This window comes from Solanum dulcamara, chromosome 7 (assembly GCF_947179165.1).
Source record: "Solanum dulcamara chromosome 7, daSolDulc1.2, whole genome shotgun sequence".
In the NCBI taxonomy this organism is placed as follows: Eukaryota; Viridiplantae; Streptophyta; class Magnoliopsida; order Solanales; family Solanaceae; genus Solanum; species Solanum dulcamara.
In genome coordinates this window covers 14,763,698-14,783,366 of record NC_077243.1, presented here as the reverse complement: position 1 = coordinate 14,783,366, position 19,669 = coordinate 14,763,698, and the positions used below count along the sequence as shown (strand labels likewise).

General features: G+C 31.6%; 1 protein-coding gene across 2 annotated transcripts; it reads right to left on the bottom strand.

Moving 5' to 3' along the window:
* Nucleotides 1–4,452: 4,452 nt before the first annotated feature.
* Nucleotides 4,453–9,143, bottom strand: LOC129895232 (uncharacterized calcium-binding protein At1g02270). 2 transcript variants are annotated; one of them, XM_055970914.1, is made up of 10 exons: nucleotides 8,722–9,143; nucleotides 8,517–8,621; nucleotides 8,311–8,416; nucleotides 7,034–7,254; nucleotides 6,856–6,932; nucleotides 6,661–6,769; nucleotides 6,450–6,575; nucleotides 5,909–6,019; nucleotides 5,652–5,759; nucleotides 4,453–5,284 (listed from the first exon to the last, which is right to left on the bottom strand). In XM_055970914.1, exons 1-10 carry the CDS (start codon nucleotides 8,866–8,868, stop codon nucleotides 5,045–5,047), a joined length of 1,350 nt encoding a protein of 449 aa, XP_055826889.1. In that variant the 5' UTR covers nucleotides 8,869–9,143; the 3' UTR covers nucleotides 4,453–5,044. The 2 variants fall into 2 exon arrangements, with proteins under 2 accessions (XP_055826889.1, XP_055826890.1); XM_055970915.1 differs by having other exon boundaries at nucleotides 4,453–5,281; nucleotides 8,722–9,139.
* Between the last annotated feature and the right edge of the window lie 10,526 nt (nucleotides 9,144–19,669).

Here is a 19,669-nt window from a genome sequence, read left to right as displayed (position 1 = left end):
TTGGATTCTCACAAAGTCATCTCGACTACTCTCTATTCACCAAGACCATTCAAGAAGAATTAGTGGTTGTCCTGGTATATGTAAATGATTTGCTCATCACAAGAAGTAATACAGATCTGATCCTACAAACCAGAAATGATCTTAAGCTAAAATTTAAAATGAAAGACCTTAGGGAGCTGAAGTTCTTTCTAGGGATTGAATTTGCTAGATCAGAGAAGGGTATAGTCACGAGTTAAAGGAAATATGCATTAGAATTAATCAGTGAACTGGGATTGAGTGGTACTAAACCATTCCGCACACCACTGGAGACTAACTTGAAGCTTACTTCCACTGAATATGATGCATTCCTTAATGATGTTAAGAGAGAGGGTCCTAAAAGTGAAAACATGCCCCTTACTGATCCCACTCAGTATCAAAGGTTGGTAGGAAGGTTGCTATATCTCACTATGACCAGAATTGATATTGCATATGTAGTACACGTGTTGAGCCAATTCATGCATAATCCCAAGCAATCGCATATAGATGCTGCCCTGAGGGTTATGAAGTACATCAAACAAGCACCGGGTCTTGGTCTCTTAATGCCTTTAGATGGCTCAGGAAAGCTTGAAGCCTATTGTGACTATGACTGGGGTGGATGCCCGCAGACTAGAAGGTCATTCACAGGATACTTAGTTAAGTTTGGTAATGTTGTGGTGTACTGAAAGTCTAAGAAGCAGGAGACAGTGGCCAGAAGCTCTGCTGAAGCAGAATTCAGGAGTATGGCTTCTGTAGTAGCTGAGGTAACCTGGCTAGTTGATTTATGCAAAGAGCTAGGAATCAATATAGAAGCTCCTATATATTTGTATTGTGATAGTCAAGCTGTAATTCAGATAGCAGTTAATCCGATATTTCATGAAAGAACAAAGTATATAGATATTGACTGTCACTTTGTGAGGGACAAGATTATGCAAGGCATCATCAAAACCTATCATGTGTCAACCAAAGAGCAGCTGGCAGACCTTTTAACAAAGAGTCTTGGTAGACAACAACATGACTATCTGATGTCCAAACTGAGCTTGAAAAATATATTTCAATCATCCATTTGAGGGAGGGTGTTGAATAGAAGTTAGTTAGTGACTGAGTGACAGCTCAGCCAAGTTGTTAGAGTCAATTGTCAGAGTTAGTTATTAAGCATGTGAGTTTGTTAGGTGTGATCAGAATAGTCAGTACATCTATGTATATATAGGACATGTATCAGTGATGAAGTTATGGAGAATATAATAAAATTTCTGTATCTCTCTTGTGCTTATTTTCTCTCCTTTCATTTCTCTCAATCTGTAAGTGTACTCACATGGTGAAGATCAAGGATCTTATCAGAAAGCAGTAGGTGTTGTCATTTTCAATCCTTTTTCTTCGTTTTTTAGCACCTCTTCTATTTCATTATATGGCTGCTAGCTTAGTGCTACATAAGCAAAGAAAAGGATGCCCGTTTTTGGCTGAAGACGGGCTATTTCGTTTTCTTTTATTTTTTTTCAAAAGAAGACACCCTTATTTTATGTAAACATCTTTTTATAAATGTGGTATTGGATTAGCCTATAAGTATCTCGATTAAATTTACACATTCCAACTTACGAAGATGAATAGAAATCACTTTGAAATAATTTTTTTGCCTCCACAAAATTTTGAACACGGGACATTTCTTCCCCCACCCCGCCAAGAGGATCAATAGTGTTTCTAGTTCCCTTAGGATTGTGTATCGATCGGTTCAGTTTGATTTTAAAATTTATCGATTTGATTTATCCATATCAAACCGTTATAGAACCATTAAAATATCAGCTTATCGATTATTAATCATTATAGATTTAACCGTTAAGATTTGATAAAAAAACCCATTGAAAATCATTTAGAAACAAGGTGACAAACCAAATGAACCATGCAAATGAGTTGATAAATTGCATCTTCCTCAAAAACAAATGTAAAACACTAATTGTATAACAACCAAGAGTTTGAGACAACAAGAAATAAAAGTGTGAAAACTAAACCATAAATGAAGGACTTTATATATCAAGTGGTAATAAATATAAATTATTAAGTTATTATTGGATTAATTATCGGTTAATCCGTTAAGAAAAAAGTTTAAACCATTAAGAATCGATAATTTGATAATAAAAAAAATTCAAACCATTACCGAAATCGCTAAAACCAATAACCCATTACGATAAACCAATAACTTTTTTTCTATTCAATTTATTGGTTTGGATTCGATTTTGAACGACCCTACTCCTTGCAAAGAAAAAGAAAAAAAAAGTAGAATTCTATAGGTTTAGCTAAGACGATTTCGAAAATTTAACTCTCAAACAACAAATATAAAAAGATTGTTATATATGAATTATTTACCTTTAAAAAATCTTTTTTAACTCTCAAACAACAAATATAAAAAGATTGTTATATATGAATTATTTACCTTTAAAAAATCTTTTTATTTTTAAATATTTTATCCCTGCATTGTTAATCGCCATCAACTATATTGCCCGTATAACTTGATGTCACTATTGTTTAATACCATCAACTAAACATTGCATTAGTTATGCGGCGATTACTTCTTAATCAAGGGTACTAACTGCATCATTCAATGAGGCTTTTTTGTGTTCTTGCTCTCTTAAAAATCAATACTAGTAATTTTCTACTGAGCACCAGCCATCCTAGATATTATTTCCTGTCTTCCAGCATTTCTATTATTTTTGGCTAGGGTGGGCATTCGGTTCGATTTTGTTAAAGTTCGATTTGATTCTTTAATATTTGGTTTTGAAAAAGTGTACATCATATTTCGAATCAAACTAGATCGATTTGGTTCATTTATTTTGGTGTTTCTAAAATGATTTTTCGATGCAAATGAAAAATAAAAAGAACATAAGGTAGCTCATAATTCACATTCTATTTTTTAAGTTATAACTTATATTAGTTTTTGTTCACGCTTCATAGTCCAAATAGCCATTGACTAATAAGTAATAATACCAATTAGTTGTTCACACTTCAAAGTAAAAACTAACAACATAAAGTAATACATCGTGGAATTGGGTCAAAATATATAAGTAATAAAATTTTAAATATTATTTTTTATTTATTTAATAAAACTTCAATTCTTCGATACACCGTTGAATTGTGATCCTAACACCGAATACCAAATCAAAGAACCAAAAATTTCTAGAAAAAAAGCCGACATCAAACCAAAAAATCGACACCAAAATATCAAATTGATTCAATTCGATTTGATTCTTCAATTTTTTGATATTTATGCCTACCGTATTTTCGGCTAAAAGTGGATGTGCAATGAAATGATCTTTTATAACTTTAATTAAGTCTAGAAATGAGAAATTATTTTATTATTGAACTTTTTGTCCTTAATGTTATTTTTTAACGTATGAGAAAGTAACATGTAATTGTAGGCCAATGGGTCTTTAGTCAAAAGTTCAAAGTATTAAAAGGTGTGACAAGCCCCAAACTTTACTACTCTTTTAAAAAGATTCTCCACCGGCCTTCGTACTATATGTTGGGGGCTCAATGATTGTACGTAGACTATGATAATTGATAATCACTCTTTTCTTTTCATAATATCTTTACCAATACGATCGATACACAAACGCTTCTCTATTTTTCATCATCATCTTCTTTTTAGTCAGCTGCTTTTCATATGGTAATTATTTTCAATTAAAGAAAAAGAGTGATACAATAGTAAATCAGTTGTTGTTTTGTAATTAGGAGGTCGCGGTTTAAGTTGTATGAATAGCCTCTTGTGGTTGCATGATAATAGTGCATCAGGCTGCATAGTATTTTCGAATACAAGTCACTTGTTAAACTGGAAAGTAGAATATCCAAAGATATGATCACTTTTGATTAAATGCATATTTTTTGACTTCACATATATCTAGAGAATGATTAATTGACATTTAATAGAGTATTAGTTTCATGTCCTGCTTGATGACTATTCTTCTCCAAAAGTTAGATTAATGTACACAAATTCGGATTAGTTAAAATAATACTAGAAAGATCAAGATGCAGAAGGCAAGCTCATTTGTTCGAAAGAGTTTTAGATTAGATTCAACACCGTAAGACATTCTATTTCGATCCTTACTAACTCTTTGTTGTACAAAGAGCATGCTCAAGGGGGTTAGACAAGAGGTATAGCTTGTTTCCAAGCTGGTCCGGCCGTGAGGAATCAAGAGATCTTTGCTCGTGGTGACTTGGATCTCAGGTGACGAATTAAAGCAGTAAACTCACATGCCACTCAAAACGTATAATGAGCTAATGAATTCATCAATCAAATGGTTCCCCAACTGAAGATCTGTCAATTCAAGAGACAGAATAATCCCCATTGATTTGTCATGACCAGAATTACATTTCAAAAATATGCTACTTATGTGCACAAGTAAACTTTCTTCTACGAAGGAAATACATCAATAAAAACAAACCCAGTGCACAAACATCATTTTACTTAGAAAATATTTAAGCAACTTCAATAGTTGTTACAACTGGTAATATATTACACGACGATATTATCAGACTGAACATTGCAGCAGTCAAAATGCCCAGTCGACGACTACAAAGAGGATCGTCTCTAAGGCCTAAGCTACTACATCTTTCATTAAAACTAAATATTTACATTTCCTACTTGCTCTATATACTTCCACCTATACCATTATACACGAGCATGGAATATGTAGAGAGTAAGAAGAGGAAATGACGACATGAACCCCACTATGACATTATACTTGAACGCTAGAGTAGATCTTGATCGACATGGATAGCCACTTTGAATGAACTCGAAGATACAGGCATCAGTCATACTCTTCTGAAGGAGTGGGCACCTTCTTGTACTATAATACTTAGCAACCCTATGTGTGCCTCAAGATGTTCTTATTATCTTCAGCAGAGCTCAGTTGGAAGCAAGCATAAGTTCTCCCAGTTCGAGAACTCAGGCAGCAGTTTGAGAATGTCGTAGTCTGGCTACAACCCTCAAGTCTTTTTTACTTAAAATTCAGTTCCAAGGCAATCAACATTAAAGAAACTATCGGGACAATTGACAGCATCGCATTCTTACAGGTGAAAATACCACAGTAAGTTTGGCGTGATCAGAAAGTGAATAATCTTCGGGCCATGTTCCTTTCTCAGCTTCGGTGGGAAAGAGAACTGCATTCTTGACACTAAAACCAATTGTTTCTTCTGTATCACTAACAATGCCGTCCCATGACTCATCGCTTATACAATCTCTTTGCTCTGACCGTGAGGGATTCCATACCCGATGCTGCTATTTGATAACAGAAATATGATTCAATTGTAAATTTTTGATAGTCATTTGGATCCAGATACATTTTATTCCTATGTGAAGTTAAATTGCTTCTACATCTAATATAATAGACAGTTAAGTCAAATGTAGACTGTTTGATGCTACGACAAATATACATTACATTAATAAATCAAATACAGTAACTAGTAGGATTGCTATGCTCTTAATAAATCATGATATCAGCCAAAGCGCCTTCAAGTTAAAAACATTCTCATTGCAGTTTTACAAAAAATCAACTTGTGAATTATGTGAGTAGATGGACAGTTAAGAAATAACTCAATCACAGAAGAAAACAGTAGAAATTCTCTAAATCACTGAGCATCAATACCTGAAATTCATTGTAATCAAGAACTCCATTTCCATCTATATCTGCTTGCAACCACAAGTCGTTTATCTCCTCAGCACTCAGCCCATAGCATTGTCCAATCAAATTAAGCTGTGAGTCAGGGTACAAATGTTTAGCACCGTTTCACAAGATAGAATAGGAGAATGAACAGAAAATCCTCTGGAAGTTCAATCCACATGTGTGCAGACTGCAGCACATGTACACAGGTAGAGATGTATGAGTTTATGACATGAAAGTACCTGCCGGAGTGCTTCACAAAACCCAGAATATGTGATGTAATCACCACCACTGTCAGCTTTAAGAAAAGCAAATGCATCTTTCTCAGTTAATGAGGCTCGACGAAGTTGATACTGAAATTGAAGCAATAGTTAGATACAGTACCCTCTAAACAGAAATTTTCATTCTTACTATGCGGAACAAACTAAAACATGTCATACACAAGTTCATGCGCAAAATAAAGTGGACCAAGGGCCAGGAACTAATTCAGAGAAAGATTCAAAGCCTTCACAACAATATTTCACATAAAATTGGAATTACTACGGAATAGCATATATGTCATCATAGTAATTGTAAGCAACAACTAAACAAAAACAAAATCTCAAAATTGGCAACTGCCTTAGCAACATCATAGAGCAACAAGTCTGAATATAAGGAATCTGTATCAAGTTTCAGCTTCCTATTGTGACCGGAGTGGAATGCTTTGCAATTATGATTTTAACATAGAGTCAGAGAATGCACAACACAACCAGCTACTAAAGGAAAAGAGCATATTATCTTTACCTTGAACATACTGAAAATTGCATTTCTCCAACTTGTTTTCAGCAATTTCCTGTAGCTATTTGGATTTAAAAGCCATATAAAATCCACACCACAGATGTTTCCGCGGTGATTACGGTGGCTAACCCACTGCAAAATAGAAAAGGCATCACCATCAGAGGATGTTTGCAATGTCGGGGGTCAAGAGTAGCATAAACATTGAATGGTAAGGGACCTTTTGAGCATCAGTATCAGTGTACTGGTGAGCAGTATCATATGATGATACAAATCCTTGAGATCTGAGGAATTTGTAAATATGGCCACGCTTGCTCCCGTTCCAGTCACTTCAAAATTACAAAAGATTTAGCAAAATCTACCAGTGACGTAGATATCCAAAAACGAACAAAAGAAAAGGTAGTTGAAGAATTACCCGCACAGAATGATTGGCAAGGGGTTAAGCTTATTTTCTTTCTGGTATGATTCCACATATTGCAATATCTTGTAGACCTGTGCAAGTGCACCATGATTGAGACAAAGGTATCAGTATAATTTGCAGGAGATTTTCGCTCTGCTGCTAAGCAAGATGACCATATTAAAGATTGATGTACCTGTCGCAGTCGTTCCATAGAGAAACTTGAATCATGAGGAAACAAAAGGTGTGTGTTCACTATCAACATTTCTTGCCGAACGCTATTGGTTCGACATTGTGCGAAAGGTGCAATTAGTTCAACATGCAATAGCTGAGCAACACGGTCTCCAAAATCATTGAAAAGCAACTCTCTGTGGGCTATAACCCTGAAGTAGTCCTTATGAACAGCGGTCAGCAGACCTATATCAGGTGAGATATGAAGCAATTCAATGATGAATCATTATGAATTAAGAAACCACCCAACATAGCTAAGACCTAAGGCAATACTGTGCACTTTGCATAGAGATCAGCAAAAAATTGTATCAACAAATGAGCAAGCAGCCTCCCTACTTAAAAAGTATTGATTTAATTTAGAGAAAAAATCAGAGATAGCTTCTACTGCTTTCTTTCAGGTAAACCATAAACTCACTCATCTGATATCAAGTTTCCTTTCAGAACACAGCAGACTTAAAGACGTCTTTCAATATTCGCAAATGCATCAATAACATTATTTCAGGCAATTCAACAAATTCTGACTTTTTCATGACATTATTGACAACAACTTAACTACAATTTATTTCTTTAACAGAAGCTCTTTCATTTCCTTGCTTGGTCTGGGAAGGCAATTAAAATGTAGGAGAAAAGATATATTAGATAATTCCACTTATCCATCAAGGAACAAGGAATACCATCAATGCCACCAAAGATACAAGTTCCAAAACTTCAGTATAACCTTACCTACTCTATTTACTATTCCTTCTTTCCTATTTCCCTTAAATTAGTTAAAGCTAGTAAGTAAAAGGTATCATATATGCAGGGGCGGGCCAAGGGTACAGTCCGCGGGTTTTCGGGAACCCAATAACTTTTGTGCAAATCTTGTATTTATATTAAAAATCTATTAAATATATAAGAAGTATATGTTGTGAACCCAATAACAAAACAATCACTTAGGCAGTGAAGGAACCGGCTTAAGCTTAGCTTTGCCTTTTGTACGGGGGTTTCACCCCCCTTGGCCACATATAAAAGAGTACTTTTTTTTTAATTTTGAGAGAGATTACTGAGAACCCATAAACTTGAAATTCTAGATTAGCCCGTCATATATGGGGCTATAACAAACTACGGCTTATTAACTGATTTTACAGGGTTTTAGTCAAAAGGGGTTGGAGGTGGCTAAACTGAATGGGTAAAAAAAAGAACTTTTCTACTTCCTAGTCAATAAAATAGAATAAAAGGGAAGGAACAAAGAATAAGGCGTACCATCGCCACGATTATTGGTTCGTGCAAGCTTGAAATTATTATATCCTGCATCTCCTAGCCTCTTGTCATACATACCAACAAGTTCTTCATTTCCAACCCAGAATTCCTATAAACAAAATTTAAGAATCTTCAATAAATATACTTCACCTTATAAACATATTAAAAGCCAATTTCATAAACAAAAAAAAATGATTAAAACTTGTAACCTGAAGACAAATAATGGAAGACCTCTCAAACAACAACCAATCCAATATCCTATTGTTCCTGCTCAACCAATTCGCTTTGTAATCGCTTTCTCTGCAACTTTGGTCCTAAAATCCCCATAAAACAAACAAACAGAAAAATTGTCATTTACTAGATGGTTAAAACAATAGCAGACGATAATGGGAATTGAAACGAACCGAACCTCACCTCATGATTGAGTCTTTTATAAATTGGTGCGAGAATATTGAACGTTGTACAAGAAATTGAATTGGGTTCATCGATTGACGAAGCAATCGCATAACTTCCAATTCTTGAGACTCTCCCTTTCGTTGTTCCTCTATTCTTCCTTCCCATAATTCAATTCAATTCAACAATACAACATACAATGTATAACCTTTGATTAAACCCAACACAAACAGCCTGCCTGATAAACAATGACTTTTATGAAAAAATTTACAACAAATGCAAGAAAGAAAATTATTGGCGTTAGAGAGATTTTTAGAGAGATATATAGAAGCGAATGGGTATTATTGTTATGAATGGAAGAGAAGTGGGGAAGTTGAAACATATAAATTGGTTTTTTTATGGGTGCCAGTGAATGTTTCTCCTCCTCTCTACTTTATTTAAAATTGTTTTCTTTTTTTTTCTTTTTTTCTTTTTCGAAATAAAAATACAATATTCTCCAACCTTTTAATTTGGTGGGTTATAAAATGAAGTGTATGATGTTCTTACAGGGGTCCCACTTATGCAAATATACTAAAATCTGCCCAATAAAAAATATGAGAAGAATTAAATCATCATGAGTGTAGCTTTTTTGATCCTCCACTGATAAATTCTACTTTTAATTCTTACGTTATTTGATATTTTGATTAAGCTTATTTAATATTTAATTATTTGAATTATACATTTTTGGATCTTTTTGCTTATGAATATTTATAATCTTTAGGATTATGAACCGTCTTACTATTTAATTACTCATGCTTTTTTTTTAATAATTATTATACTATGCGAGTTAATTTGCGCGCATGATTAATTCCATGAGATATTTGTCAATGTTATCACCTTCCACCAACAATTGGTATCAGATAAATCTGTCAATCATAGCTAAAACAAATAAATTATTAATTACTCGCATGCTATGTTAAACTTATATTGCTACTAATATACTTCTAAAATAATCTAAGATATAACATATTTTCTATGTTAAAGTACCAAAAAAATATTTTTTAATTAATTAAAATTAAATATATTAAATCATATATTACCAGGATCAAAATTAAAATTCACTAAATAACCAAAAGACTAGAAGTGTTATTCTCCTATATATATATCATTAACTATATAATAGTAAGTAAAAGGAATTAGAGTGAACGGAGAAAAATTGTTCCACCATTATGGATGTTTTTTTTTCATCACCAATAATATGGATTAATTTTTTTTAATCGGGAGTCTATCAAAAATATATAATTTCGTCTTATAAAGATAATAATAAAATCTGCATATAATTATTCTTTTTGGATTATATTTATAAAAATATACCGAATATATTGTTATTGTAATATGAAATAATATATAATGTGCAAATTGTTTGCTAGTCTCTCGTAAATATAGAAATAGATGATGTGGGTTTGGTCCCTACACCTGGAGAACTATAAGAAGATCATGACTTATTGTGAAAATGAACTAATGATAAAAATAGCATGTTCTGAGAATATCTCTCTCTCTCTTTTGTTCTTTGCATAAATTTGGTGTCTCTTTAAATTATTTTTTCCCTGTATTCTACAATTACACTATTTATAAAATAAAAATAAAAAGAGGCAATAGTAAAATGCATTCCTCAAGACATATGATAGGATTGAATTAAACTCTGTTATATTATATCATTATTACAATCAAAAGCTAAGTTGCTCTCTTCAATTTACTCCACACATTTTTGAGTTCTCGTCCTTGATAAGAAATTTCGATTTTGATAAAATTCATACTTGTGAGTTTTGCACCTTAAACTTTCGAACACATTTTTTTGTTCTTCCAATTGTAACGACCTGAGTCATCGTTAATCATGATTAAAAAAGAAATTCACAAGAATTTAGCGTGAGTGGGTCCTATCACCACGCGAGAGCGGAATGGACCCGTCGGGGCGGCGCCGCCACAGCGGAATAAGGCCGCTAGAGTGGAAAGTCGTGGAACAAAACTGAAGTCGCTAATTTTTTTATTTTTCTACTTCTCCCAAGTGGAGGTTAGAGGCGAGGATTTCTGCAAAAACCTCCAAAAAGGCTGTTCTTGACTTGGGGAGAAGAGGGAAGGGAATCTCTGCATTCGGAAGGCTTCAACCGGTGGAATTCAATCCGCTCTTACCGTAGGACGTTGAGGACCAATGGTTTCAACAGCACTATCTCTCCTCGGATTGTTTGGCGCCCAGATAGGCTAGGTTTCTCTTTTTTAAGTAGTAAGTCTATACCTACTGCGTAGTGTAGAAAGGAATTTAATGAGAAATCATAAAACTAAGCTGTGGGTCACGAGTCACGAATAGAAATTTGATCGTGTGGGTGTCTGATTCGAATGTGACCTTGTAAAAAGATGCTGCAAATGCTTTGAAAAAGTATTTTAGTGATGACATTATTGCATATAAACGGTTATTTGATGACTGCATAGTGTTGTATACGGGACAATAAATTAAGTAGAGATTGTTGATAAACCTTAAAGGTTTGATAGTATAGGTGATGGTCTAATTTCCTGTATGTGTTCATATACTTGTTAACCACATCCACATGTATAGAAGTTAACTGCTACTATTAGAGTATAGTGTAATTAGCTGTTAACTGAATATATTAGAAGTAATAGTTGATAGTAGTTAACAGTTGGTTAGATATTAGCCGCTTTGTAAAAATTTCCTCCGTTAACTTTTACTAGTCACATTTTATATCAAAATGAAAATGCTTGCAATTTATAGTATTTTTATATAGTTTTTGAATAACAAAAATTTAAATTTAAAATATTAAATGAATCTAATTCAATTTAACTTAAAAAATTAATCAAATTGACTCTAATGAAGTGATATGTGAACGGAGAGAATATAATATAACCATTGATTTATCATTTACCTCTCTAGACATTGAGCTAAGACGTTCTTGATCTAACAGAGTTCTTGCCAAATTAACATATTGAATTTTTATTTTTTGGGGGCTAATAATTGCATTGTCATCTTAAAATCACCAAGAAAGGCACAGAGAAAAGAAAAAAGAAAGAAGTTGGGATAAGATCAAAAGTGTCTGTAGCATTCATTAGCGAAAGATCAACATAAGGTGGGCCTGCACGCCAGAATAATTTGTCTTCGCCGAAAGTTGTAATGTTGATCAAAAATATCGTGTGTAATGTGTATCTATTCAGTGGCGGATCTAGATTATTGTGTGCCAAGTTCATTTTTTCTTCAAATCTTGAATATATTAAAATATTTATTAAATATATTTAATTGTGAATTCAATTATTATTATATGTTAATATTAATTTGAAATCTTTGTAAAAATTTATAAATTTTGAATTTTGAATTGAATTTTTGTGTATCATGTATTTAGATAGCTAAGTGGTCAGGTTAGGAGCGTCAAAATGAGCCCAAATATAAGTTAATTCGTCCAAATTTTTATTGGTTGGATTGAAGATAATTTGCATTGGGTTCAATCTCAACCAATTCAAGCCTTAACTCATTTTAAAAGAAGGAAAAATTATTAGGAAAAAACACTTTTTAATAAATAATTATTGATTCTAGTGATACTTTTTATTTATTACCATTTATAGCAATATATAGCAATATTATAATATATTTGTCATGTATTAAAAGTGAATTATGCATGCAATATAAATATATTATAAGTGTTTTAAAATATATTATACTTGTTTGGTAATAATTTGACACAATGTATTATAAGTGTATTAAAGTATGTGATAAATATATTATCCATGAATAAAACTTGTATTATATGAGTTTTATAAATTATTTTCGATAATATGTATTATAATTGTATTATAAGTGTTAAAAAAATATTATTGCTATAAATGTTAAATATTTTCTTAATGTAGTACATTTATGTAAATTTCCCTTAAAAGAATTTTCAATTGAGTTCAATTTAATCTCTAATTTCAATTCAACACGCTCATTTGACACCTCTAGACAGCTCATCGAAAACCACTGGCTCAAATATTGTTCCGTGCGTAACGTCAACGCGGAAAATAATGCATGAACTAACGGTAGATTGATTTTCATGAATGAATTCGAAGTTACTCTACGTATTAATTTAAAATTTAAAAAATAATAATTTAAGATAGTGATAATTTGATTTAAATTATACAAATATAATAAAAATTGAAAGTTCTTGTTTGTTTAATCATGCGAATAATTCAAAAAGAAAATTACTATTATAGATTGAGATATTTTTAGATAAATTACACAAAACTCATGTAATACTAATATATATGATGTAATTGCAACAAATTATTATTAAATTATATAAATACATAAAGTCTCGCTTTATTGACAACTTTTGCTATATACGAAAATTCCATTTCATAAAGCTTTGACTCCTCCTCTTGAAGCCAATGGTTTATGCATGTGAAAAACTCCACTTTATCAATGCCACAATTGCCTCCTTTACAAGTAAACAGGTGAAATCACGTCTTGATTACTTTTATTTGAGACAACCAGTCACTTCAACACTACACTCATTTCCTTGATGTCAAAGGATAACTCATTTTTAACTCTCCAAGTCTCAAGTAAAATATGTTTTTATTATAATATTTTTAATTCTGTTAATATTTTAAATTATTAATTATATAATTTAATCATTTCCATAAATATACATTGTTTGTTAAAAAAATCCTTAAAGAATATTTGACTAAATTTATCTCGAGAAATAATTAGATATTTGATTCTCGTATTTAGAATTTTAAAAAATGGCATATTAAAATCACTGGTCCTCCGCAGTCCGCACGATAACATGGTACAATATGACTTTGTGTGGTTATTTTAATTTTGGCTCAATGTGGAATGATGACTCTTTTCTTTAAACTAGCTTTAAAGGTTACTGAATAGGCAAAAATCAAAATACGAAACTTGAAAGAGACAGCTATATGTTTCTTGGTTCCCACGCTTTGCCCACAGTTTTCATAAATTGGTACTTCCAAGTTCCATATTCTCAAATTATCTATCACTTTTTGTTTTACACTATTGCTAAGAGGTATTTTCTTTACCTTAATTTAATTTAAAGTGACACTTTTCAGAACCTAGGCATATCGGGAATTTTAGTGCAACGGATTGTCCTTTTATTTTTTTATTTTTTTTTTGAAATGAATACTTTTTTTTTGTAATTTGATAACTATTTAATGACATCATTTCTCATTTCACCCTTATTGAGTTTCACTTAACATTTTGTGTAAAATCTCTCTAAATCAATATTGTTGGCACCATGAAATATTATTATTTTACATATATATTATTTAATCGATAAATTTAATTTAAAGCATATTTTTGAGATTTAATAAAAATTAATTTATTTACACCATGGGGGGGAGGGGGGTTGAGGGGTGAAGCCCCAAGAAATTTAAATAAACCCTCTTGTGAAAATTACATTCAAGAATTTGAGGTCATGATTAAATAATCTTGGTTACCGCAATAAGATAGATGTCAATAGCCTGCTACATTATTCGGGTAAAAATAACACATGTTCAGAGGTCTAAGACGTAGAAAAAATTGTGGATACCATTGGAGAAAACAATGTTGATGATGAAGTGGAAAACAATACAATACATTTGGAACAAGTTACGCATAATGAAGCACTTATCGCATCTAGAACCCTTCACATTTTTTTTGATGGAGTTTGAGAAGACAATACTAAAACTTTTTGATGCAATAAGAAAAATTAGAGATGAACTTTAACTATATTTAAATTTTAACGAAAAATAAAAAAACAATAGAATCATATTTCACTAAATCATTTTAGATATTTTTATATTTTTTAAAAAATATATTAATGAGACCATATATTTATATAGAATACTTCAGAAAATATATTATCTTATTATCTTATCGAAATCAGTGATATTTTCCACTGATAATTTGGCAACATAACAAAATCTTTCTTTATTTTTTAAACACTGTGACCGATCAAAATGGTTTCATATAAACTGAAACTGAGGGTGTACATATTACTATTTGTTTGTATTTATATCTAAGCTATAATATATTTTTATTAAATATTTACTCTGTCATCTCCATTAAATGAATATATAATTGTCAAAGTCACCATATTCTAGCATATCTATAAATATGTGTAAAAAAAATCCAAATAGACACTTAAAAATAAATGAAATTAACATCTTCAAAAAGAAATAACTCCCCATAGGTCATAATCAAATGACTTTATAGTCTTCAAGAAAAACTGTATTAATGTCCAATTATTAGTTATCTTAAGGATAACTTAACTTGGCGATTGGAGGCATTTGGCCCATGTATTTGGATTCTTCATTTTGTGGATACAATTAAGATAGATATTTGCCACATGAAAACAGAATCAATTGTCCATTGAATAAGAAAATTGTAATTTCATGGTTGTTGTAACTTCAAGTTCAGGTCTCTTTTTCATTTCCTTAAGTCAAAGGGGCTCACCCACTCGAAAAAAAGGAATTAAAATATAGTAAAAGAGAAAAAAAGTCCAATAGCATTTTAAGTCAGCTCCTCAAATTAAATATTTAATCCATAACCTCATAAATATTTTGATAAATAATGTTTTGAAGTTGTGTCGTCCACTTTTTGATTAATATCTTCTTTTGGCAAAGCTGCAAAAAAAAAAATACGTTTGTCAATAGGAAGTTTTAAGGAGAAGTAGCTAGTAGTTGTTGTGTTTAATTCAATTTTGAAAGTAGTTTTATTAATTGAAAAACAATTTGCGTTTGATCAGTTCAACTTTAAAAAAAATGAGTGTCAAATTATAAAAGAGACATGTAAAGGTTTCAATAAATATACATTATTTAAAATAGATTAATTGATTTAATCATTATTACGTGAGACTTTATTTAAGCATTTCTATAATTTGATTACAAAGATGGGGCAAGAAAGAGGGTAGACAAATGAGCTAAACTATTGAAAGATTTAAGTTGTTAGAAATACAACAACAACCCAGTGAAATCCCACAGTGTGGGTGTGGAGAGGGTAGAGTGTACGCAGATCTTACTCTTACTAAGGTAGGACGGTTGTTTTCGAAAGACCCTCTCCTCAAAAGAAAATAAAAGAGGTCAGATAAGGCTATGAGGTTCAAAGCGATTTAAGAAAACAAATATCAAATAACGCAAAAAACGAGAGCGACACAGATAAAGTATAGTGGAGTAGAGTAGAGTGGAGTAATAAAAGTACAGAACTACAGAAGTAAAGAAAGTAATAGAGAGATAATAACAGAAGTAAGAGCACAAGAAATTATAGTGCGCTATTGCGCCTACTAATACGGAAGACTAATGAGACTATATACTAGCCTTCTACCCTAATATGTGTCCTCCACACCCTCATATCTAAGGTAATGTCTTCGTTGAGCTGTAACTGCGCCATGTCCTGTCTAATCACCTCTCCTCAATATTTATTCGGCCTACCTCTACTTCTTCTAAAGTCATCCATGGCCAACCTCTCGCATCTCCGCACTGGGGCATATGTGTCTCTCCTCTTCACATGCCCAAACCATCTCAGTCGCATTTCCTGCATCTTGTCTTCCACCGAGGCCACTCCTACCTTGTCCCGAATAGCATCATTTCTAATCTTGTCACTCCTGGTATGCCTACACATCCATCTCAACATTCTCATCTCGGCTACTTTCATCTTTTGAACGTGGGAGACCTTAACTGGCCAACACTCCGCCCCATATAACGTAGCCGGTCTAACCACCACTTTGTAGAACTTGCCCTTAAGTTATGGTGACACCTTCTTGTCACATAGCACACCGAAAGCGAGCCTCCATTTCATCCACCTTGCCCCACCCACCGAAAGCGAGCATACAAGTCAACCTCAAAAATTAAGAGTTAATGTCTCACTCAACTAATAATTTTTTTCCCAGAATATCATTCAACTTACTTTTTACGGTCTCAAAGTTACTTATGGACCAAAAATTAGGGGTGTGCATTGGTCAATTTAGTTTGATTTTATGTGTTATCGGTTTAGTTTATCGATTTTCAATTTTTAAATACACTAAACCAATAACAAATCAATAAGATATTTTTTATCGGTTTATCGAATTTTGGCTGCTAACGATTTTATTTTCGATTTACCCAATAAGAAAATGATAATAAAATAAACATATGACTTCTCACTTCTCTAACAATTTGGCGCGATGCAATGAAGCAAGAAAATTAACTATAAATATTTTGATATAGTGAAACAAGAGAGATAATGAAAAATTGCATTAATAAGAGCATATAGTACAAAGGCTACATCAATTACATGTTACATTCAAAACATAGTATGAAATTTTTTATGTTAATCAAATTACAAATGTTTACAAACTTGCAAAAGCTATAATTACAAATTAATCTTTAAGTTTTGAGAAAAGAGGAAAGACTAAAGCGGTATGACGTAGTACTGTAAAATGGATAGACTGTGTAGAGTAGTGATATAGACATATAGTGTCTAGTTAGGTTAATTATAAATATTTAATATTTACAATTTATGAAGGGTAAAGTAGTACATTATTATTGTCTTAATGAGTTATCGGTTTATCCAATAATTCAATACTAAAAATCGAACCATTAATCCGATAATTTTTTTATAAAACCATTAAAAATCAGTTAACCTAATAACCCACTAACAATAACCAAATAATATTTTTTCAATTCGATTTATCGATCAGTTCGATTTTTCACGATCATATAAAAAATTATTCAAGATCATCCAAAAGCACAGAAGTGGGACCCAACACTTCCCTCTCCTTGCCCAAGCCTGGTTTGTTGTTGTATAATATATTTTTTTTGAACCTTATAGCCATTGATGTATTATGCTTTGAAAAGTGATACTCCCTTCATTTCATATTAAGTGAATTTGTAAAGCAATGCATACATATTAAGAAAAATAATCAAGAATATAATTTTCAATCATACTTTCTACTATTGCCCTTTGTAAAATTATAAATATAATTTTGCAAGTAGTGTGATTTATTTTCTAGAAAAGATAAAACTTCAATAAATAAAAAGACAAATATAGAAAAAGTTTTAAATATCTATCTTGAACTTTGAACAATTCAATTATTTTGAACAATGAAAAATCTCTCAAAAATTCACTTAATATGAAATGGAGGGAGTATTGAATTTTGAATTTAAAAGTAAATTTAAATCAAATGGATGTTGTTGAATTTTTTTGAAGGCATTATCATTGTAGAAGAATAATTTTGTTAAATTTGTTATGTTATGACAAATTGATGATTAAAGTTTGCTTTTTATTATATAAAAAAAATATTTGCATAAATTATTTGATAAAAATAACCTTTGAATCTAACTCAATTTCAAAGGCTAATTATCACAAAAAAAATAAAAAGCATATAAGAAAACTTTCCGCCACTACTGATGTGGAACTCAACATAAGTAAATCATAATTTTAAAAGTAAAACTTTGGTCTTGAAAATTTCAAAAAAAATAATTCTTTTTGTCAAAGAAGAAGAAGAAATTTTTTGACGAGCAAACCATGGCAAATTAAATTTCACTTTCTTTATGGCAGTAAATAGAATAATAAGAAGAATCTAACTGGATCATTTTCTCTCGTAAACGAAAGGTGTTCTAGAATTACGATGATATAATTGTCTTGGGCCAAAAAGGGAACTTTAAGGTGTAGGTAAAACAAACAAGAGATTAGACAATTAATTAATTATATAATTTGCAGAACACAGGTTACTATAAAGAAAAATGTGAACATTAATAGATTCTGTCGGTTGATAGTAATGATTGTTCCCATGACTATTATTCTACTGGGTAAAAAACAACAATAAACTAAACACATTTATTTATTTTTTAATATATTTTTTTAAACTGCAAAAGGAGAAAGGAGACTTTTTTTGGTGCGTCGGTGAGATAAGCTGGAGCTTTTTCAGGGACAGTTGGATTGCACAGCCAAGAATCCAGGACCGCTACACCACTTAAATGTATCTATATAAACCTGCCAAATTAAAAAAAAGAAATTGAGTTTCTTCCTTTAAAAATTCAAATTTGAGCTACCAGTAATGTAAAGGAAGACGTAATGCTCTAATATGATTTCAAACGTAATTCAATTTCAAAAGCTAGCGACTGAAATAAAGATTATTCAAAATCAGAGATCTCCTATTTATAAGTAAGCCGACGTGGGACTCAACACTTAATCATTGTTTTAGATATTTTTTGTTATTTTAAACCGGTGTAGAAGTCAAAACTTAATAATTAAAAAGAAGTAATTTTTTACCATTTAGTTTGAGTATTTAACACGAGAGTTAAAAAAGAAAACAAAATCGTAGCGTTAGGCGCACCAACGAACTCGTTTTATGGGTCCAATCCAAGACAACTAGATACTAGCAAGCATGAAATAACCAAAAAACAAAAAAAAATGACTAATTTGTCATAACCCATACCGTGTTCATTGACTTGATGTAGTAAGGTTTATCTTGAGATCAATTTTAGATAAGATTAACATACAAACAGGATCACTAATGAAATCCACTTGGCACCAGCTAAACTTTGCCTTGAGTTTTGACTTGGGCTTTCCATTTTTTGTAGCACATCAGTAGCCGAAATGTCTATTCTTGTCTACCAAAGTCCAACAACATAATCAAGTCTATAATTAATTTATCAAAAAGTAGTTTAATGACTACGTCAAACAACACAATCTCCCACTTTAAAAAGTCCTTTCTATGAAATAAATTTAATGTAAATATTAATAGAGATAGGGACTGATATTGTTCAGTGTTCTTATGAATACTTCTACACCATAGAAAAAAATTGTCAACTTAAATCACGAATTCAGTATGTGATTACATGATATTATGTTTATTTAACTAATAATTAACCAATCAATGTCTTAATAGTATTGTCATTTGACAAAGTTAAAAACAAATTAAGTACTAAAACAAAGTTTGACAGGCTACATAGTAGGACGCAAGTCCGAACCAAG